The following is an 18,553-nucleotide window of genomic DNA, read 5'->3' as shown; positions in this document are numbered from 1 at the left end:
TGGTCGGCTAGGAACCGATACTGAGGTGGGGACACACACAAGATAAAACAGTCACTACTGAATCAATGAAGAATTCAGGAGAAACCCTGTTAGCCAGAGGAGTGATTAGACGGAGAGTGGTTGATGCATTTCAGGGGAAGCAAGATAAACAGACCAGGCAGAAAGGATGAGACAGTGATGCTGACAGAGGAGATGAGAAGGGGCAAGGGGAGCATTTCCTGAATCGATTAGAGCTGACCGACTGGTTTCTGTACTGTCCGCTCAATGTAACTTCCCGAATTATCAGATATTTCCCCCCATGTTGCATTGCTAAAGGAAGAATAGGAACCACACCAAAGCTCCAAATCACCGATGTTTTATTTTTATGTCGTTAATGTAACTATTGGCAAAACCTAGGACTGGGAATTTGAAAGATTATCAAGACAGAGACCACAGGAATACTTTGCACCCCGGGAACATTTTTACAGTGATTGTATTTCTGCTAACATTGAAACTTTTAAACGTCACTGAGAATATTGGCAACATAATTGTAAAGTAGGAAACGTGAACAGTGATGAGTTGGAGGTTTCCGCACATTTAAACTTGGTGAATGCGGCTGACAGTTCGGGGCGGGTTTCAGGCTCACTGCGGGGGCTGGCCCGAAGTTTCTCAGCCTCGGCAGCGATCGGCGTCAAGCTGTTTCACCACCAGAGTGCGTCGCATTGAAGCTCAAATCCGGTCCCTGCCGGACTCTCCAGCAGGGGTCACCGGCGAGCAAGCAGAGCGAGTCCTGGGCCGCTGACACCAGCCAACATTTTATTTTCCAAGTTGTCGCCCCACCCCAGTCCAGAGAGATTGTTTCAGAACAGCTCAAGAGCCGTCCGAGTAAAAAAAATTAAAACTGAGCAAAATGAAGTGTAGAAAAATCACAGGTTAGTTTTGGCATCTATAAATATCCAGACTTGGGGAGAAAAATATTAATTTATGGCCAATGTTAGGTTCAGGTCCGGTGGGGACACCACACATTTACAAGCACATTCAAAGTGCAGGGACAAGGATTATATTCTTTGTTTCCAATCCTAGAAACACAAAATCGAATCTAAATTAGCACTTTGCATACAAGGCACATATTGCATAAACAAGAGCTATAGCGTGGCAGAGTAATATCGGGCTATAATATAGAATTCTCAAATTCATCTTAGTGCAGAAGATTATAGGTTTCCTGTTGCAAAGCTGAGCAGAACGTGGTACATCGGATGCAAAGGAACATTTACCAGGACGCAAGAGTGAAAATCGGAGCAACGTCGAGGGTCACCACTCAGCTCGAGAGAGACGGAATCCTGTTAAAGTGGAGGAGGGGGAGGTGAGGGGGCAGGGCCTGCTGGAGGGACCTCTCTCAGCACAAGGGGTTCACTACCTCCATTGGCACCCAAACCCGCAGGTAACGCTCTGAGATCAGCTTCACAGTCGGAGGGAGACGGTGTTTCATGCATTAACTAGTTCGGGGAACGCAATCTTTTTTTTTTTTTAAATTCAAATCGCGTCGGATTATAGAGAGAATAACACAGCAGCCTCCGGGGACAAAAGCGATACTCCCAAATTTCTCAACAGACTCTTTTATCTTACGTAATAATTCAGAGACAATATTTCTTCACTTCAGACCACACGGGACTTTTCAACTTGACGATGCACTGGATCGATGGGCGAGATCTCTCGCAGGCAGAGGGAGCACCCATGAGGTAGTACTGAAAACTCTGAGGCTACACCACGGAGCTGGGGTCCAGATAGGCTCCAGAACAAGGTGCGGAAATGGATTGGGAGATGTTCAAAGCTGGGTTTACAGCACCTCACTGACGAGCCATGGGCAAACAAAGGCGAAATCTAGAGCGAAACGGACCGAGACTCCAAATCCATTCGAGGGAAGGAAATCAGAGGATAATCTAGCTGCCACAGCTCAAACAGTCGAACAGCATTTTTCATCTGAACGCCAAAATCGGGTGGGTAATAGCGAGGGGGAATCCCCAACGTAAAAGAGCATCATAGTTTCAAAGTAAGTTCCAAGTCACGTTTTGTAAACTTACTCAAGAAGCTAGGATTTGCCCTTTCCGATTGAGGAAAGTGACCGAGAGAGGATTGCCCTATTCACTGACAGGGGCGGAGCTGAAGGTCAGAGAGCAGCCAGGCTCGGAGCTGACAGGGCCAGGGAGCAGCCTGCTCAGGGGACATGTACCCCACCCGTCCAGGCCACAGACTGGCGGCTGGAGAGGACAAACCCCAACCTGGTCACAACTGCTACTTTTTACGGACCTGATTTTTAACTCCAGCATAAGATTTATCAAGTGTATAATGATCAGAGAAGGAATATTGTCCCTTTTCTCTCTCCATTCCTGAAGTCACCCAGAAGCTACTGATTTAGAATTAGTTGCCAATAATTGACAGTAACAGGCGCTTGTAGTCCCCACTTGTGTCACTCTCCACCATTGTCCGCAGCCCCTTTTGGTACTTCTCCCAAAACGCTTGCTTGATCTGAACGAGGTCAATCTGTGGGCAGTGGAAAGAAATCACAGTTCAGGAAAAAACACACACTCAGTTGCTCCTTGTGCTCTAACAATGCGGAAGAATGAACCCTGGACTGACAGTGAGCTGGTTTGTCCGTTATCATAAAATAGAATTTACAGTGCAGGAGGCCGCCATTCGGCCCATCGAGTCTGCACCGGCTCTTGGAAAGAGCACCCTACCCAAGGTCAACACCTCCACCCTATCCCCATAACCCAGTAACCCCACCCAACACTAATGGCAATTTTGGACACTAAGGGCAATTTATCATGGCCAATCCACCTAACCTGCGCATCTTTGGACTGGGAGGAAACCGGAGCACCCGGAGGAAACCCACGCAGACACGGGGAGAACGTGCAGACTCCGCACAGACAGTGACCCAAGCTGGAATCGAACCTGGGACCCTGGAGCTGTGAAGCAATTGTGCCAACCACAATGCTACCGTGCTGCCCCGTCATGGAAGGCGGCACTCTGTTGAGGGGACACGAACTAAGAACGGGCTGGATTCTCTGCCGCCGGTATCGGAGTTCCTGACATGGCGGAGAATCCAGAGGCGTCAAACGAATGGGACGGGTTCACGCCCTTCGCCCGCTGGGCACCGGATTCGCCAAGGCTGCACGATTCACTGCTCCTCTGGCTGGGATCCACGTGGGTGAGAATTGGTGCGGGTATTTGCCAACTTGGCTCCCAAAGCCCATCGGAGGGACCCCTCCCCACCCACAATCCAACCCCCATTATAGAGACCTCACCAGAAATCCCCCCATTATAGAGACCTCACCAGAAATCCCCCCATTATAGAGACCTCACCAGAAATCCCCCCATTATAGAGACCTCACCAGAAATCCCCCCATTATAGAGACCTCACCAGAAATCCCCCCATTATAGAGACCTCACCAGAAATCCCCCCATTATAGAGACCTCACCAGAAATCCCCCCATTATAGAGACCTCACCAGAAATCCCCCCATTATAGAGACCTCACCAGAAATCCCCCCATTATAGAGACCTCACCAGAAATCCCCCCATTATAGAGACCTCACCAGAAATCCCCCCATTATAGAGACCTCACCAGAAATCCCCCCATTATAGAGACCTCACCAGAAATCCCCCCATTATAGAGACCTCACCAGAAATCCCCCCATTATAGAGACCTCACCAGAAATCCCCCCATTATAGAGACCTCACCAGAAATCCCCCCATTATCGAGGCCTCCACCAGGGACTCCCCGCCGTTCCAGGGACTCCCCGCCGTTCCAGGGACTCCCCGCCGTTCCAGGGACTCCCCGCCGTTCCAGGGACTCCCCGCCGTTCCAGGGACTCCCCGCCGTTCCAGGGACTCCCCGCCGTTCCAGGGACTCCCCGCCGTTCCAGGGACTCCCCGCCGTTCCAGGGACTCCCCGCCGTTCCAGGGACTCCCCGCCGTTCCAGGGACTCCCCGCCGTTCCAGGGACTCCCCGCCGTTCCAGGGACTCCCCGCCGTTCCAGGGACTCCCCGCCGTTCCAGGGACTCCCCGCCGTTCCAGGGACTCCCCGCCGTTCCAGGGACTCCCCGCCGTTCCAGGGACTCCCCGCCGTTCCAGGGACTCCCCGCCGTTCCAGGGACTCCCCGCCGTTCCAGGGACTCCCCGCCGTTCCAGGGACTCCCCGCCGTTCCAGGGACTCCCCGCCGTTCCAGGGACTCCCCGCCGTTCCAGGGACTCCCCGCCGTTCCAGGGACTCCCCGCCGTTCCAGGGACTCCCCGCCGTTCCAGGGACTCCCCGCCGTTCCAGGGACTCCCCGCCGTTCCAGGGACTCCCCGCCGTTCCAGGGACTCCCCGCCGTTCCAGGGACTCCCCGCCTGGAAGCTAGAGAGTAGTCCAGGCAGAGACAGTGAAAGAAATTACTGATTTAAAACTCACCTGTGGCCTGTAAATTGCTAGAAATCAAAAACCACATCAGCTGGGTTTAAACCTTCTCAGACCTTTGATTTGCAAGGCTTTCATTCACATCAATGGGAAATTGGTTTTACTGGGCTGTGATTGACAGCTTGCACACAGCCAGCTGTCTGGAATGTTTAATTTCATTTCCCTTCACACTTGAGTGGATCTCAAGTAGCCAGCTGTGAAACTAACTGCAATGTTCATAAACATCTAGCCATGATTGACAGCTCTTGGACCGCATCAAAAATGCTCTCATGTCCTCTTTTTCTCTGCAGATAGCAGAATTGCGGGCAGTAGAGAGGGGGGCCAGCCGCTAGATCTCGCAATCGGCCTCCCGCTCAAGATGGCGGGATTCACGAGGGAATCCCTTGCAATCCCCACCATGCATAAATTTGCATGGCAAGGGATGGTGAATTGCTTCTGGATTCGCGCTCCCAGTACGATTCACCTCCGGCGGGAGAACATAGTCTCCCAAACTGAGAATTCAGCACAGAATGAGCTTGGTAGCAGAGAAGTGAGAGCCATGAAGCAAGGCTAGAAACCCTGGAGGTGCTGGACAGATACAAAACGCACAAAAATAACACACTGCTACAGAACTGATCTGGTGACCACAACTTTTAAAGGACTTTAAAAACTTCTAACGTTACAATTGTATAAAATGGAGATTGCAGCTGATCTAATATAGCGGAGAATCACGTACCGGGATTTACTCACTCACCTGCACTTGTCCCTCAGTGGGGTGAGGGTGGGGCGTCAGTTTACACAGTTGGGGGCTCATTACCTAAGGAGTAAGCCCCACACTATAACTCTGATTACACCACAGGGCGGGTCAGGAGCAGATAGATCTGATGGTCTCGGGTTCGATTCCTGGTCTGTGCTGACTGATTTCTGGGTAAATGCCCCAGACATCTGCGGAATACCTTTTCAAAAATACATTTAGAGTACCCAATTCGTTTTTTCCCCCAATTAAGGGGCAATATACCGTGGCCAATCCACCTACCCTGCACACTGACCCAGTCGGCTGCACATTACAGATCGTAGGATGCAGTAAGGCGACACCAACAATAATATTGTATAGAAACTCCCCGCCTTGCATATACCTCACTACGAGTGACGACAACTCGGATGAGAGTCGAGTCACTGGTGCCAAGTCCTTTCATGGATTTATAGAGCTTTTCAGCGAAGAATGCTGGACGGTTCACCACACATTGCACTGCAAGAGAAAAACAAGAGGATAAACCTTCATAAACAGCCGCTGCTTTACAACAAGACGTCAAAACTCAAGGAATATTCCAACATCATTTAATGGTCACCCAGGAAAATACATCTTATCTGACGATCTTCCCCTCCCTCTCCTGCAAAGTGACCAGTCTCTTTTTTTGTTTGTTTAACGGTGGTAATGTTCATCAATTTTGCAGCTTCTGTCTCTCTCTATATCCTGAGGTGCTTCAGACACACAATAATCAAAATGGACATCATGCCAAAAGTGGAGGTTGAAGAAGGGTGAACTGAGTGGGCGAGGCTGACGGAGTGGGACGGTGAGGCAGAGCTGGGTTTGAGAGTGTTGTTTGCAAAGGAGGGCCCATTGAAGGGGCGGGAAGCAGGATCACTCCGAGCAGCTGGCTGTAAGGAATTGAGGTTTCAGCAGCAGGAGGAACGTGGGTAACAGCAGGTGGGGTGGGGAGACCGACTGATGGAGGTGGGGGAGAGAAAGGAAGACAGGATGCGGGATGAGGAGGGGGGGACCTGGATGAGGAGGGGGGAACGGGGAGGAGGAGGATTCAAGGCGGGAGGAGAGTCAGTGTGAGAGGCAGGGAGATGATGCTTTGTATAATCTTCAACTTAAGGAGCAAAGTTCAGGTTGGAGTGTTTTGGATGATTGTACCAGTGACGCATTAAGCCTATCAGTGGGTCTGCCGTGGGGGCATCTAACAGCCGGTCGCACTTCAGACTCCCGCGTGGGTCCCGGTACTTAGGGCTTTTCTACCGTCTCTGCGAGGAATTTTCGGATCGAACCCGATGGCCTGGCGGAGAAGACGGAAGTGAATCGGGTGATGTCGAGGTTGACGTTGGAGAGAGGCGGTGGGGGAGAAGTTACAAGTGTCAGCCCAAACGAGGATTCTACAAAGCTGGCGGGGGGGGGGGGGCACCCCCTTCGATATGATGGCAAAAGAACTGGAGAAGTCCGGTGGGAAGATGGACGAGCGATTCCTGAGGCATGGCCAGGGGATGAGGGCATCGTTTAAAGTTATGGTGGAGGAGGCTCTGGGCTCGGTCAAGGAGCAGCGGGGCAGGATGGCTAAGAGCAGTAGGCAAGCAGGCTGAGAAGTAGGAAGCCGCGGAGGAGGACTCGTCTCAGCGCGAGGATCCACTTGCGCGTTGGAAGCCGAAATGGCGAATGTCAGCGACAGAAATACGGGCCTCAAGGCGAATGTCATGATGTGGGGAACAGGTCAGGCTGCACGAACCCGAGGCCGGTGGGTCTGCCGGAGGGAGCCGAGGGCTCTAGGCCGACCGACTCCTTTTCTGCGAAGTTCTCTCAGCTGAGAAGCGGCGAGGGGGTGTTTGCGGTGCCGCAGCCGGACCGGCCGCCGAGGCAGACGCCGCGACTGAACGGGCCACCGCCTCCAGGAGATCATTCGGTTCCAGTTTCCACAGGAAGGGGCAGGTCCTAGAGCCGGCCAAGAAATGCCGGAGCACTGACTAGGACGGTAACATGGTGAGAATTTACCAGGACTTCGGCACAGAACTGGCGAGGTGACGGGTGGCCTTCAATGAGGTGAAGACGGTCTTGTACGATCGGCGAGTGCGATTTGGGGTGGAGAGTCACATTTGATTCAAAGTCCTTTGGCCATCCGAGGGAGAAGGTGTTTCCGTTCTTTTCCTCAGTACGTAATGTGTTTTCCAGCATTGATTACTTTGTTTGCAGGGGCGAAGAAGTCTGAATAATCGGCGGTGGTCATTTCTGACCATGCCCCACACTGGGTGGACCTGGAATTGGAGGTAGGCCGGGGGCGTCGCAGGTGGTTAGGTGTAGGTCGGTTCGTGGACCTGGGGTTCTGTGCAAGGATCTCAGGGGCTAGCCAGGGTTACATTTTGGGGAGGTCGCCTCGATACTACGAGAGGTGCTGATGCCAGTAATTAGGGGAGAAAATATATCTTTCATGGCACATGTAGATGTTGAAGCAAGGAGGGAGTGGGGAAACTGTTCGACGTTGTTATAGGGGTTTTTACAATAATCATTATTATCACAAGTAGGCTTACATTAATACGGCAATGAAGTTACTGTGAAAATCCCCTAGTCGCCACCTTCTGGCGCCTGTTTGGGTACACAGAGGGAGAATTCAGAATGTCCAATTCACCTAACAGCACGTCTTTCGGGATTTGTGGGAGGAAACCGGAGCTCCCGGAGGAAACCCACGCAGACACGGGGAGAACGTGCAGACTCCGCACAGTCACCCAAGCCGTGTATCGAACCTAGGACCCTGGCACGGGAACCAATAGTGCTAATAGTGGTCTATAAAATAATGAGGGGCATAGATAAGGTAGATAGTCAACATCTTTTCCCAAAGGTAGGGGAGTCTAAAACTAGAGGGCATAGGTTTAAGGTGAGAGGGGAGAGTTTCAGAAGGGCCCAGAGGGGCAATTTCTTCACTCAGAGGGTAGTGAGTGTCTGGAATGGGCTGCCAGAGGTAGTAGTAGAGGCGGGTACAATTGTGTCTTTTAAAAAGCATTTAGATAGTTACATGGGTAAGATGGGTATAGAGGGTTATGGGCCAAGTGCGGGCAACTGGGACTAGCTTAATGGTAAAAACTGGGCAGCATGGACTGGTTGGGCCGAAGGGCCTGTTTCCATGCTGTAAACTTCTATGATTCTAACCACTGTGCTACCGTGCCACCCCTGGGGTTGATCGCAGGTCTGCGAACAGTCCATCCCCAGAACTATTAGCGGAGAACAAAAAACTGCGAACGCAGTTCGATCCGATCTCTATGGATGGGCTGGTGCAACAGCTGAAGCGAGCTAAAGGGGCAATCTATGAGTATGGCGAGAAGACAACTCTGCTCCTGGCATATCAACTGAGGAAACGGGAGACAGAGAGGGAGACTGTCCAGGTTAGGGTGCGGGATGAGGGAAGCTGGCTGGCTCAGGACAAGGTGAATGAGTTATTTAGGGCTTCCTACGAAAAGTTATATAGGTCCGAACCGCCTCGGAATGGGAGGATATAGTGGAGTTCCTGGGGGAGTTGGAATTTCCCAAGGTAGGGGAGGAGTTACGGGAAGAACTAGAAGCTCCGTTGGAGTTAGAAGAGATCAAGGAGGTGCTGAAATTGATGCAGTCAGGGAAGGCACCGAGGCCCGATGGGTTCCTGGTGGTATTCTATAAAAAATACACAGACCCTTTATTGTTGGGGATGTTCAGGGACTCCTTGGAGAGAGGTGCTGTGGCCCAGAGACTGGGGCAGACGTCAATTTCCCTGCTCTTGAAGAAGGATTAAGACCCCGCAGACTGCGGGTCATATTGTCCGATCTCCCTGTTAAATGTGGATGTGAAGCTGTTGCTAAAGCGTTGGCGGTAAAACGGAGCCTCGTCTCCCGGAGGTGGTGGGGAAAGACTGAATGGGGTTTGTGAACGGGTGGAGGTTGATGACAAGCGTGAGGCGGCTGTTGAACATGGTGCTTACCTCATGGGAGGGCAGGGTTCTGGAGATCGTAATTTCACTTGATGTGGAGAAAGTGCTCGACCGGGTAGTGGGACTATCTATTCGCGATACTGGAGAAATATGGCTTTGGACCGTGCGTCGTAGCGTGGGTGCGGCTGTTGCACGCGGCTCCATTAGCCGGTGTTTGCACTAACAGAGTGACATCTGAGCCCTTTCGTCACTACAGGAGCACCAGGCAGAGATGTCCAATGTCCCCTTTGCTGTTTGCGTTGGCAATAGAGCCACTAGCCATGGCGCTGAGGGCTTTGAAAGCTTGAGAAGGAATAGAGGAGGAGGGATGGAGCACAGGGTCTTGCTATACAGAGACGATTTGTTGTTTTACGTTAGGGATCCGGAAACATCAGTGGGAAACATTATGGGATTCTTGCAGTGTTTTGGAGCCTTTTCTGGCTTTAAGCTAAATATAGGAAAGAGCGAGTACTTTGTGGTTGGGGCACCGGGGCAGAGAGGGGCATTCGGAGGTTGCCGTTGCAGCTAGCATGAAGTTATTTTTGGTATTTGAGGGTCCAAATAGCAAGGGAGTGGGGGAAACTCCGGAGTCTGGTGGGGGAGGTTAAGGCAGACCTGCAATGATGACACCTTCTCCCACTATCCCCGGCGGGTCGAGCGCAATCGGTTAAGATGAATATCTTGCCGCGATTTTTATTTTTATTGCAGTGCCGTTCGAAGTTTCTGCCGAAGGCGTTCTTTAGCGAGATCGACCGGCTGGTGGATTGGGTTTATTTGGGCGGGTCAGGGCTCCGAGGATCAGGAGGACGGTGCTCCTGAGAGAGAGAGACAAGCAGGGGACTTGGCCTTGCCAAACTTTCAATATTACTATAGGGCAGCCAATGCTGAGAAGGTGCGGGAGTGGCGCGGGGATTTGGAGCTGTGGGTCTGGGTGGAAGCGGAATCTGAGAGTTGGTAACGGATCCACTCCCCTTGGTGCCAAAGAAATACTCGGCTAACCCGATGATAGTCGCCACGTTAAAAATTGGGAGGCAATTCAGTCTACATTTCGATTTGAAGGCTGCCTCGAGGCGAGCTCCCATCTGTGCTAACCAGTTATTCGAGCCGAGGGGAGGGGAAGGAAAAGGGGATGGAGAAGGTGGGAGATTAGCTTTTAAAGGGTCGGTTCGCTAGCCTGGGGGAACTGAAGGAGAAATCAGGGCTTACAGATGCTGATGGGTTCAGGTATCTCCAGGTGTGTAGCTGGGTCAAACGTACTTTCCAGCCTTCCCGGTGAAGCAGCCTTCTACCGTGCTCGAGCGGGTTTTATCCTGCTCAGGGTCGGAGGCGGCCAGTATCTCGGGCATATACAAGCAACTAGTCAGGGAGGAGACGGGCTCGGTTGAGGGTGTGAAGGCAAAGTGGGCAGAGGAGCTGGGGCCGATCTAAGAGGAGGAGGGTTGGAGAGACTGAGGACGGTGAACGCGACCTCATCCTGTGCGAGGCCGACTCTCATCCGGTTTTAGGTAGCACACCTCACGAAGGCTGGAGTGAGTCGGTTATTCGATGGGGTGGAGGATAGATGTGATCTGTGTTCGAGGGGCTCTGTGCACCATGCGCACATGTTCTGGTTGTGTTCGGCTGGTGGGCGTCTGGAGGTCCCTTTTTAAGACTATGTCAGCAATCCTGGGCCTTGCTGCTGGCGATTTTGGGGATTTCTGATGTGCCGGAGATCGGTACAGGGGCTGGGGCAGACTTCTTGGCCTTTGCTTGTGGTAAGGAGGCGAATCCTCTTGGGCTGGGGACTACACCACCAAGTGCCTCAGCCTGACTTGATGGGGGTTTTTGCACCGCGAGAAGGTCAAGTTTACCGTAAGAGGGTCGGTGGACAGGTTTTACTGTAGATGGCGGCCATTTATAATATACTTTAAAGAGTTGGTCACGGTCAGCTGTTGGGTTGGGGGTTTAGTGGTGGGGAAGTGGGGGGGGTCTTACTATTTAGTTGTTATTTCTTTTCATAAATTTAGAGTACCCACTTATCTTTTTTCCAATTAAGGGGCAATTTAGCGTTAACCTGCACATCTTTGGGTTGTGGGGGTGAAACCCATGCAGACACGGGGAGAATGTGCAAACTCCACACGGACAGTGACCCAGGGCCGGGATTCGAACCCGGGTCCTCAGTGCCGTAGTCCCAGTGCTAACCACTGCGCCACATGCCACCCTTCTATTTAGTTGTCATTCTGCATTATTGTATGCTTTGTATAAACAGTTAAAATTGTTAAAAAAATATTTCCAATAAAGAACCTACCAATGGCCTGCATTCCGTCGCGCACATCTCCCGAAAACTCACGGTCGACGGCTTTCAGAAGCTCCCGGTTCGCTAACTGTGGAGAAATCGAAACACAGAGAATGAAGCTCAAGCTCACAGAATGGAAATCAGATGAATTTGGCTGAAATTGGAGAGAAATCTGCTCCACGCAGGAGATATTCAAAGCAGAATTTGTCAGGACGGAAACGCAGGTAAGGAAATGAACATAAGCCAAACATGGGGGGGTTTAAACTAATGCAGCAGGGGCATGGGAACCTGGATTGTAGTTTTAGGGTAAGGGAGAATGAGAGTATAGAGGTCAGGAGCACAGATTTGACGTCGCAGGAGGGGGCCAGTGTTCAGGTAGGTGGTTTGAAGTGTGTCTACTTCAATGCCAGGAGTATACGAAACAAGGTAGGGGAACTGGCAGCGTGGGTTGGTACCTGGGACTTCGATGTTGTGGCCATTTCGGAGGCATGGATAGAGCAGGGACAGGAATGGATGTTGCAGGTTCCGGGGTTTAGGTGTTTTAGTAAGCTCAGAGAAGGAGGCAAAAGAGGGGGAGGTGTGGCGCTGCTAGTCAAGAGCAGTATTACGGTGGCGGAGAGGATGCTAGATGGGGACTCTTCTTCCGAGGTAGTATGGGCTGAAGTTAGAAACAGGAAAGGAGAGGTCACCCTGTTGGGAGTTTTTTTATAGGCCTCCTAATAGTTCTAGGGATGTAGAGGAAAGGATGGCGAAGATGATTCTGGATATGAGCGAAAGTAACAGGGTAGTTATTATGGGAGACTTTAACTTTCCAAATATTGACTGGAAAATATATAGTTCGAGTACAATAGATGGGTCGTTTTTTGTAGTGTGTGCAGGAGGGTTTCCTGAAACAATATGTTGACAGGCCAACAAGAGGCGAGGCCACGTTGGATTTGGTTTTGGGTAATGAACCAGGCCAGGTGTTGGATTTGGAGGTAGGAGAGCACTTTGGGAACAGTGACCACAATTCGGTGACGTTTACGTTAATGATGGAAAGGGATAAGTATACACCGCAGGGCAAGAGTTATAGCTGGGGGAAAGGCAATTATGATGCCATTAGACGTGACTTGGGGGGGATAAGGTGGAGAAGTAGGCTGCAAGTGTTATCCAGCACACTGGATAAGTGGGGCTTGTTCAAGGATCAGCTACTGCGTGTTCTTGATAAGTATGTACCGGTCAGACAGGGAGGAAGGCGTCGAGCGAGGGAACCGTGGTTTACCAAGGAAGTGGAATCTCTTGTTAAGAGGAAGAAGGAGGCCTATGTGAAGATGAAGTGTGAAGTTTCGGTTGGGGCGATGGATAGTTACAAGGTAGCGAGGAAGGATCTAAAGAGAGAGCTAAGACGAGCAAGGAGGGGACATGAGAAGTATTTGGCAGGAAGGATCAAGGAAAACCCAAAAGCTTTCTATAGGTATGTCAGGAATAAGCGAATGACTAGGGAAAGAGTAGGACCAGTCAAGGACAGGGATGGGAAATTGTGTGTGGAGTCTGAAGAGATAGGCGAGATACTAAATGAATATTTTTCGTCAGTATTCACTCAGGAAAAAGATAATGTTGTGGAGGAGAATGCTGAGCCCCAGGCTAATAGAATAGATGGCATTGAGGTACGTAGGGAAGAGGTGTTGGCAATTCTGGACAGGCTGAAAATAGTTAAGTCCCCGGGACCTGATGGGATTTATCCTAGGATTCTATGGGAGGCCAGGGAAGAGATTGCTGGACCTTTGGCTTTGATTTTTATGTCATCATTGGCTACAGGAATAGTGCCAGAGGACTGGAGGACAGCAAATGTGGTTCCTTTGTTCAAAAAGGGGAGCAGAGACAACCCCGGCAACTATAGACCGGTGAGCATCACGTCTGTAGTGGGTAAAGTCTTGGAGGGGATTATAAGAGACAAGATTTATAATCATCTAGATAGGAATAATATGATCAGGGATAGTCAGCATGGCTTTGTGAAGGGTAGGTCATGCCTCACAAACCTTATCGAGTTCTTTGAGAAGGTGACTGAACAGGTAGACGAGGGTAGAGCAGTTGATGTGGTGTATATGGATTTCAGCAAAGCATTTGATAAGGTTCCCCACGGTAGGCTATTGCAAAAATACGGAGGCTGGGGATTGAGGGTGATTTAGAGATGTGGATCAGAAATTGGCTAGCTGAAAGACAGAGGGTGGTGGTTGATGGGAAATGTTCAGAATGGAGTACAGTCACAAGTGGAGTACCACAAGGATCTGTTCTGGGGCCGTTGCTGTTTGTCATTTTTATCAATGACCTAGAGGAAGGCGCAGAAGGGTGGGTGAGTAAATTTGCAGACGATACTAAAGTCGGTGGTGTTGTCGATAGTGTGGAAGGATGTAGCAGGTTACAGAAGGATATAGATAAGCTGCAGAGCTGGGCTGAGAGGTGGCAAATGGAGTTTAATGTAGAGAAGTGTGAGGTGATTCATTTTGGAAGGAATAACAGGAATGCGGAATATTTGGCTAATGGTAAAGTTCTTGAAAGTGTGGATGAGCAGAGGGATCTCGGTGTCCATGTACATAGATCCCTGAAAGTTGCCACCCAGGTTGATAGGGTTGTGAAGAAGGCCTATGGAGTGTTGGCCTTTATTGGTAGAGGGATTGAGTTCCGGAGTCGGGAGGTCATGTTGCAGCTGTACAGAACTCTGGTACGGCCGCATTTGGAGTATTGCGTACAGTTCTGGTCACCGCATTATAGGAAGGACGTGGAGGCTTTGGAGCGGGTGCAGAGGAGATTTACCAGGATGTTGCCTGGTATGGAGGGAAAATCTTATGAGGAAAGGCTGATGGACTTGAGGTTGTTTTCGTTGGAGAGAAGAAGGTTAAGAGGAGACTTAATAGAGGCATACAAAATGATCAGGGGGTTGGATAGGGTGGACAGTGAGAGCCTTCTCCCGCGGATGGATATGGCTGGCACGAGGGGACATAACTTTAAACTGAGGGGTAATAGATATAGGACAGAGGTCAGAGGTAGGTTCTTTACGCAAAGAGTAGTGAGGCCGTGGAATGCCCTACCTGCTACAGTAGTGAACTCGCCAACATTGAGGGCATTTAAAAGTTTATTGGATAAACATATGGATGATAATGGCATAGTGTAGGTTAGATGGCTTTTGTTTCGGTGCAACATCGTGGGCCGAAGGGCCTGTACTGCGCTGTATTGTTCTATGTTCTATGTTCAAAGTTCGAAGTGAAAGAGAGAGAATCCAACTAGTCAACAGCGCAGTAAAAGTCAACGAAGGGATGGGAAGTTCCAACGGCGAATATGAAACTTGTAAGGGGTATCAAAGCGAATATTAAAAGCTCTTACAAATATATTCAAATCGAGTGGCTCGGGGAAACGTGGATCCGTTAAGGCCAAACACAGATGATATTGTCATCGATAAGGAGGAAGTGGGAGAATTATTAGTTGAGGACTTCCATGGTAGAGAAAGTGGATAAAACATTAGTGACCCCTGTGAAACTCCTGTGATAAATGAGGAGCTGGGGTAGAGCAGAATGATGTGGATGTTCACGTTTTGTGAAGTCACACAGCTAGGGGACTGTCTAATTATAATCCGAGAATTGTACAGAACAGTCTCTTCGAAAGAGTGATCCAATTATTCCCGTTACCCTGCTCTGCCCCAGGCAAAATATTCCCATCGAACAGAAATCAAAAAGGTTGTATTTCAACATTATTTCAAGCTGAAAAGTGAATCGTTCGCCACCACGGTGAGGTTTCTGTATATTTTTGAATTTTGGCATGTTTTTCCACTTCTCTCGGGTCCCTGGCACTGGGAGGCAACAGCGCTAACCTACATCAGGGCTGGCCTTGATCTCAAGGGATCCAGAATTGATACATCAGTTCTTGGGTCTTGCTCAGACCCCAACTCGAGTTCTGTATTCAGTGCCCAGACAGCCTTTGGAAGTATTCAGTTCTGGGGTCCGTATCTCAGGGAGGATATACAGGGATGAAGTGCTGATTCACCAGGACCGGGTCAGCACCGAAAGGGTTAAACAAGGAGGGGTTGCACTGACTTGGCTGAACTTCCCTCAGGAGAAGGTTCAATCGGGGTGTTCAAAGTGACTGAAGGATTTGACAGAGCAGGAACAGGGAGACAGTTCCCTCTGGTGGGGGGAGTCCCGAGTGCAAAAGGGGGGCCACTCCAACGTTAAAATCGGAGCTAGACTGTACAGGGGGTGAAACCAGGAACTCCGTCCCCCTCCTCCGAGCAGACAGTCGATGTTGGGGCTCAATTGGAACTTTTACGAATGAGATTGATAGATTTTTATTCGACAAACACAGGTTAACGGGAATGCTGGCCATAAACAGTGCTCCTATTTCAGTTTGTGGATCACAGAATTAAAAACATGAAACATTAGACAGATACAATAGGTGTAAGGCGGCGAGAAAAGACAGGCTTTTGTTACAGTCTTCATTCGATTGGAAACGAAAGACAGGTCAGTTTCCACCTCCTCTCCCAGAACCAAAGCTCCTAAGCACAGGGGAGGTCATTAGGCCCTCGGTGTCTGTTCAAGCTCTTTGCTAGAGCAATGTAAACTAATCCCAGTGCCCTGGCACTCTCCCCATACCCCCTGTAACACACTTGCTTTTAAATATTTGCCTCGTTTTTCGTTAAAAGCAATGGTGAACGTCTCAACCGTTCTCTGTGGCAAAGCGTTCGAAGCTCCAAATGGGATCTGCACATGGGCTTAAAGGGAAAGCAGAAAACCTAATTCAGGAGCAGGACTGGAAGGTGATGCTGATGGAGTGAGATGAAGGGGCCTGGAAGGGATGAGGAGGAGAAGCCCGAGACTGGGAGGGGGGAGGTGATTGTAGATAGAAAGGACACAATGGATGAAACAAATAGTTTGCTTCTGTCTTGTGGCTCGAGTGTCTTCTGTCTTGAGTGGAGGTGTTGGCGGGCTTAAAAGTGGACAAATCTCCAGGTCCGGGTGAATTGTGTCCCAGGATGCTGTGGGAGGCGAGGGAGGGGATTGCAGGGACTCTGACCCAAATGTTTACTTTCTCTCTGGCCACAGGTGAGGTGCCAGAGGACTGGAGAACAGCTAATGTGGTCCCACTATTTAAGAAAGGCTGCAGAGATAAGCCAGGGAACTGCAGACCATGTCAGTGGGAGGGAAACTATTGGAGAAAATTCTGAAAGAGAGAATCTATCTCCACTTGGAGAGGAAAGGTTTGATCAGGAATAGTCAGCGTGGCTTTGTCAGAGGGAGGTCAGGCCTGACAAATTTGATTGAATTTTTTGAGCATGTGATCAGGTGTGTAGATGAGGGTAGTGCGGTTGATGTAGTTTACATGGATTTCAGCAAAGCCTTTGACAAGGCTCCACATGGGAGACTTATTAAGGCGGCAAATGCACTTGGGATACCGGGTAACTTGATAAGGTGGATTCAAAATTGGCTGAGCTGTAGGAGACAGAGGGTGATGACAGACTTTAGTGACTGGGAGCCAGTGACCAGTGGGGTACCACAGGGATCTGTGCTGGGCCCACTATTATTCATTGTTTATGTAAACAACATAGATGACTATGTGGGGGTAGGGTCAGTAAGTTTGCAGATGACACAAAGATTGGCCGAGTGGTTAACAGTGAGGCCGAGTGTCTCGGTCACAGGAAGATGACAGGGCAGCACGGTAGCACAAGTGATTAGCACTGTGGCTTCACAGCGCCAGGGTCCCAGGTTCGATTCCCCGCTGGGTCACTGTCTGTGCGGAGTTTGCACGTTCTCCCCGTGTCCGCGTGGGTTTCCTCCGGGTGCTCCGGTTTCCTCCCACAGTCCAAAGACGTGCAGGTTAGGTGGATTGGCCATGATAAATTACCCGTAGTGTCCATAAGGGTTGGGAGGGGTTATTGGGTTGCGGGGATAAGGTGGAAGTGAGGGATTAATGTGGGTCGGTGCAGACTCGATGGGCCGAATGGCCTCCTTCTGCACTGTATGTTCTATGTAATCTATGTAAGATACAGACGGGATGGTCAAATGGGTGGATATGTGGCAGAATTTAACCCTGAAAAGTGTGAGGTGACAGACTTTGGAATGAGTAATTTAACAAGGAAGTAGACGATGAATGGCCCGACACTGGGTAGTTCCGAGGAACAAAGGGACCTTGGCGTGTTTGTCCATCGATCTCTGAAGGCAGAAGGGCAGGTTAATAGGGGGGTGAAAAAGGCATATGGGACACTTGCCTTTATCGGGGTGTAGATTACAAAAGCAGGGAGGTCATGTTGGAGTTGTACAGAACTTTGGTGAGGCCACAGCTGGAGCAGTGTGTGCAATTCTGGTCACCACATTATAGGAAGGATGTGATTGGACTGGAGGGGGTGCAGAGGAGATTCACCAGGATGGTGCCTGGGATGGAACATTTCAGTTACGAAGAGCGGTTGGATGGGCTGGGGTTGTTTCCACTGGAGCAGAGAAGACTGAGGGGCGGCCTGATCGAGGTGGACAAGATTCTGAGGGACAGGGACAGGGTGGAGAGGGAGCAGCTGTTCCCCTTAGTTGAAGGGTCGGTTACGAGGGGGACACAAGTTCAGGGTGAGGGGCAGGAGGTTCAGGAGGCACCAGAGGGTGGTGAGGGTCTGGAACGCGCTGCCTGGGAGGGTGGGGGAGGCGGGTCTGGAACGCACTGCCTGGGAGGGTGGGAGAGGCGGGTCTGGGACGCGCTGCCTGGGAGGGTGGGAGAGGCGGGTCTGGGACGCGCTGCCTGGGAGGGTGGGAGAGGCGGGTCTGGGACGCGCTGCCTGGGAGGGTGGGAGAGGCGGGTCTGGAACGCGCTGCCTGGGAGGGTGGGAGAGGCGGGTCTGGGACGCGCTGCCTGGGAGGGTGGGAGAGGCGGGTCTGGGACGCGCTGCCTGGGAGGGTGGGAGAGGCGGGTCTGGGACGCGCTGCCTGGGAGGGTGGGGGAGGCGGGTTGCCTCACATCCTTTACAAAGTACCTGGGTGAGCGCTGGGCACGGCATAACATTCCAGGCTGTGGGCCCAGTGCTGGTGGATGGGGTGAGGTGGGCAGGTCAGGGCCTTTCATGCATCGGTGTGGACTCGATGGGCCGAAGGGCCTCTTCTGCACTGTATTTCTTGCGATTCTATAATTCTTCACTATTGAGGA

The 18,553-nt window shown here is 50.9% G+C and overlaps 1 protein-coding gene across 1 annotated transcript in view; it reads right to left on the bottom strand.

Annotated features, from left to right (window-relative positions):
* Positions 1–339: 339 nt before the first annotated feature.
* LOC140403687 (annexin A7-like) overlaps positions 340–18,553 on the bottom strand; it is a 90,568-nt gene continuing 72,354 nt past the window's right edge. Inside the window, exons 11-13 of the mRNA XM_072491858.1 lie at positions 11,411–11,486; positions 5,554–5,666; positions 340–2,520 (exon numbers count right to left, since the gene is read on the bottom strand). Coding sequence (XP_072347959.1) covers positions 2,398–2,520; positions 5,554–5,666; positions 11,411–11,486 — 312 coding nt within the window. The 3' untranslated portion in view covers positions 340–2,397. The remainder of the gene's footprint in view (positions 2,521–5,553; positions 5,667–11,410; positions 11,487–18,553) is intronic.

This window comes from Scyliorhinus torazame, chromosome 28 (genome assembly GCF_047496885.1).
Source record: "Scyliorhinus torazame isolate Kashiwa2021f chromosome 28, sScyTor2.1, whole genome shotgun sequence".
Taxonomy (NCBI): domain Eukaryota; kingdom Metazoa; phylum Chordata; class Chondrichthyes; order Carcharhiniformes; family Scyliorhinidae; genus Scyliorhinus; species Scyliorhinus torazame.
Note: the sequence above shows the minus strand (reverse complement) of the source record. Positions and strands in the feature narration are given on the sequence as shown.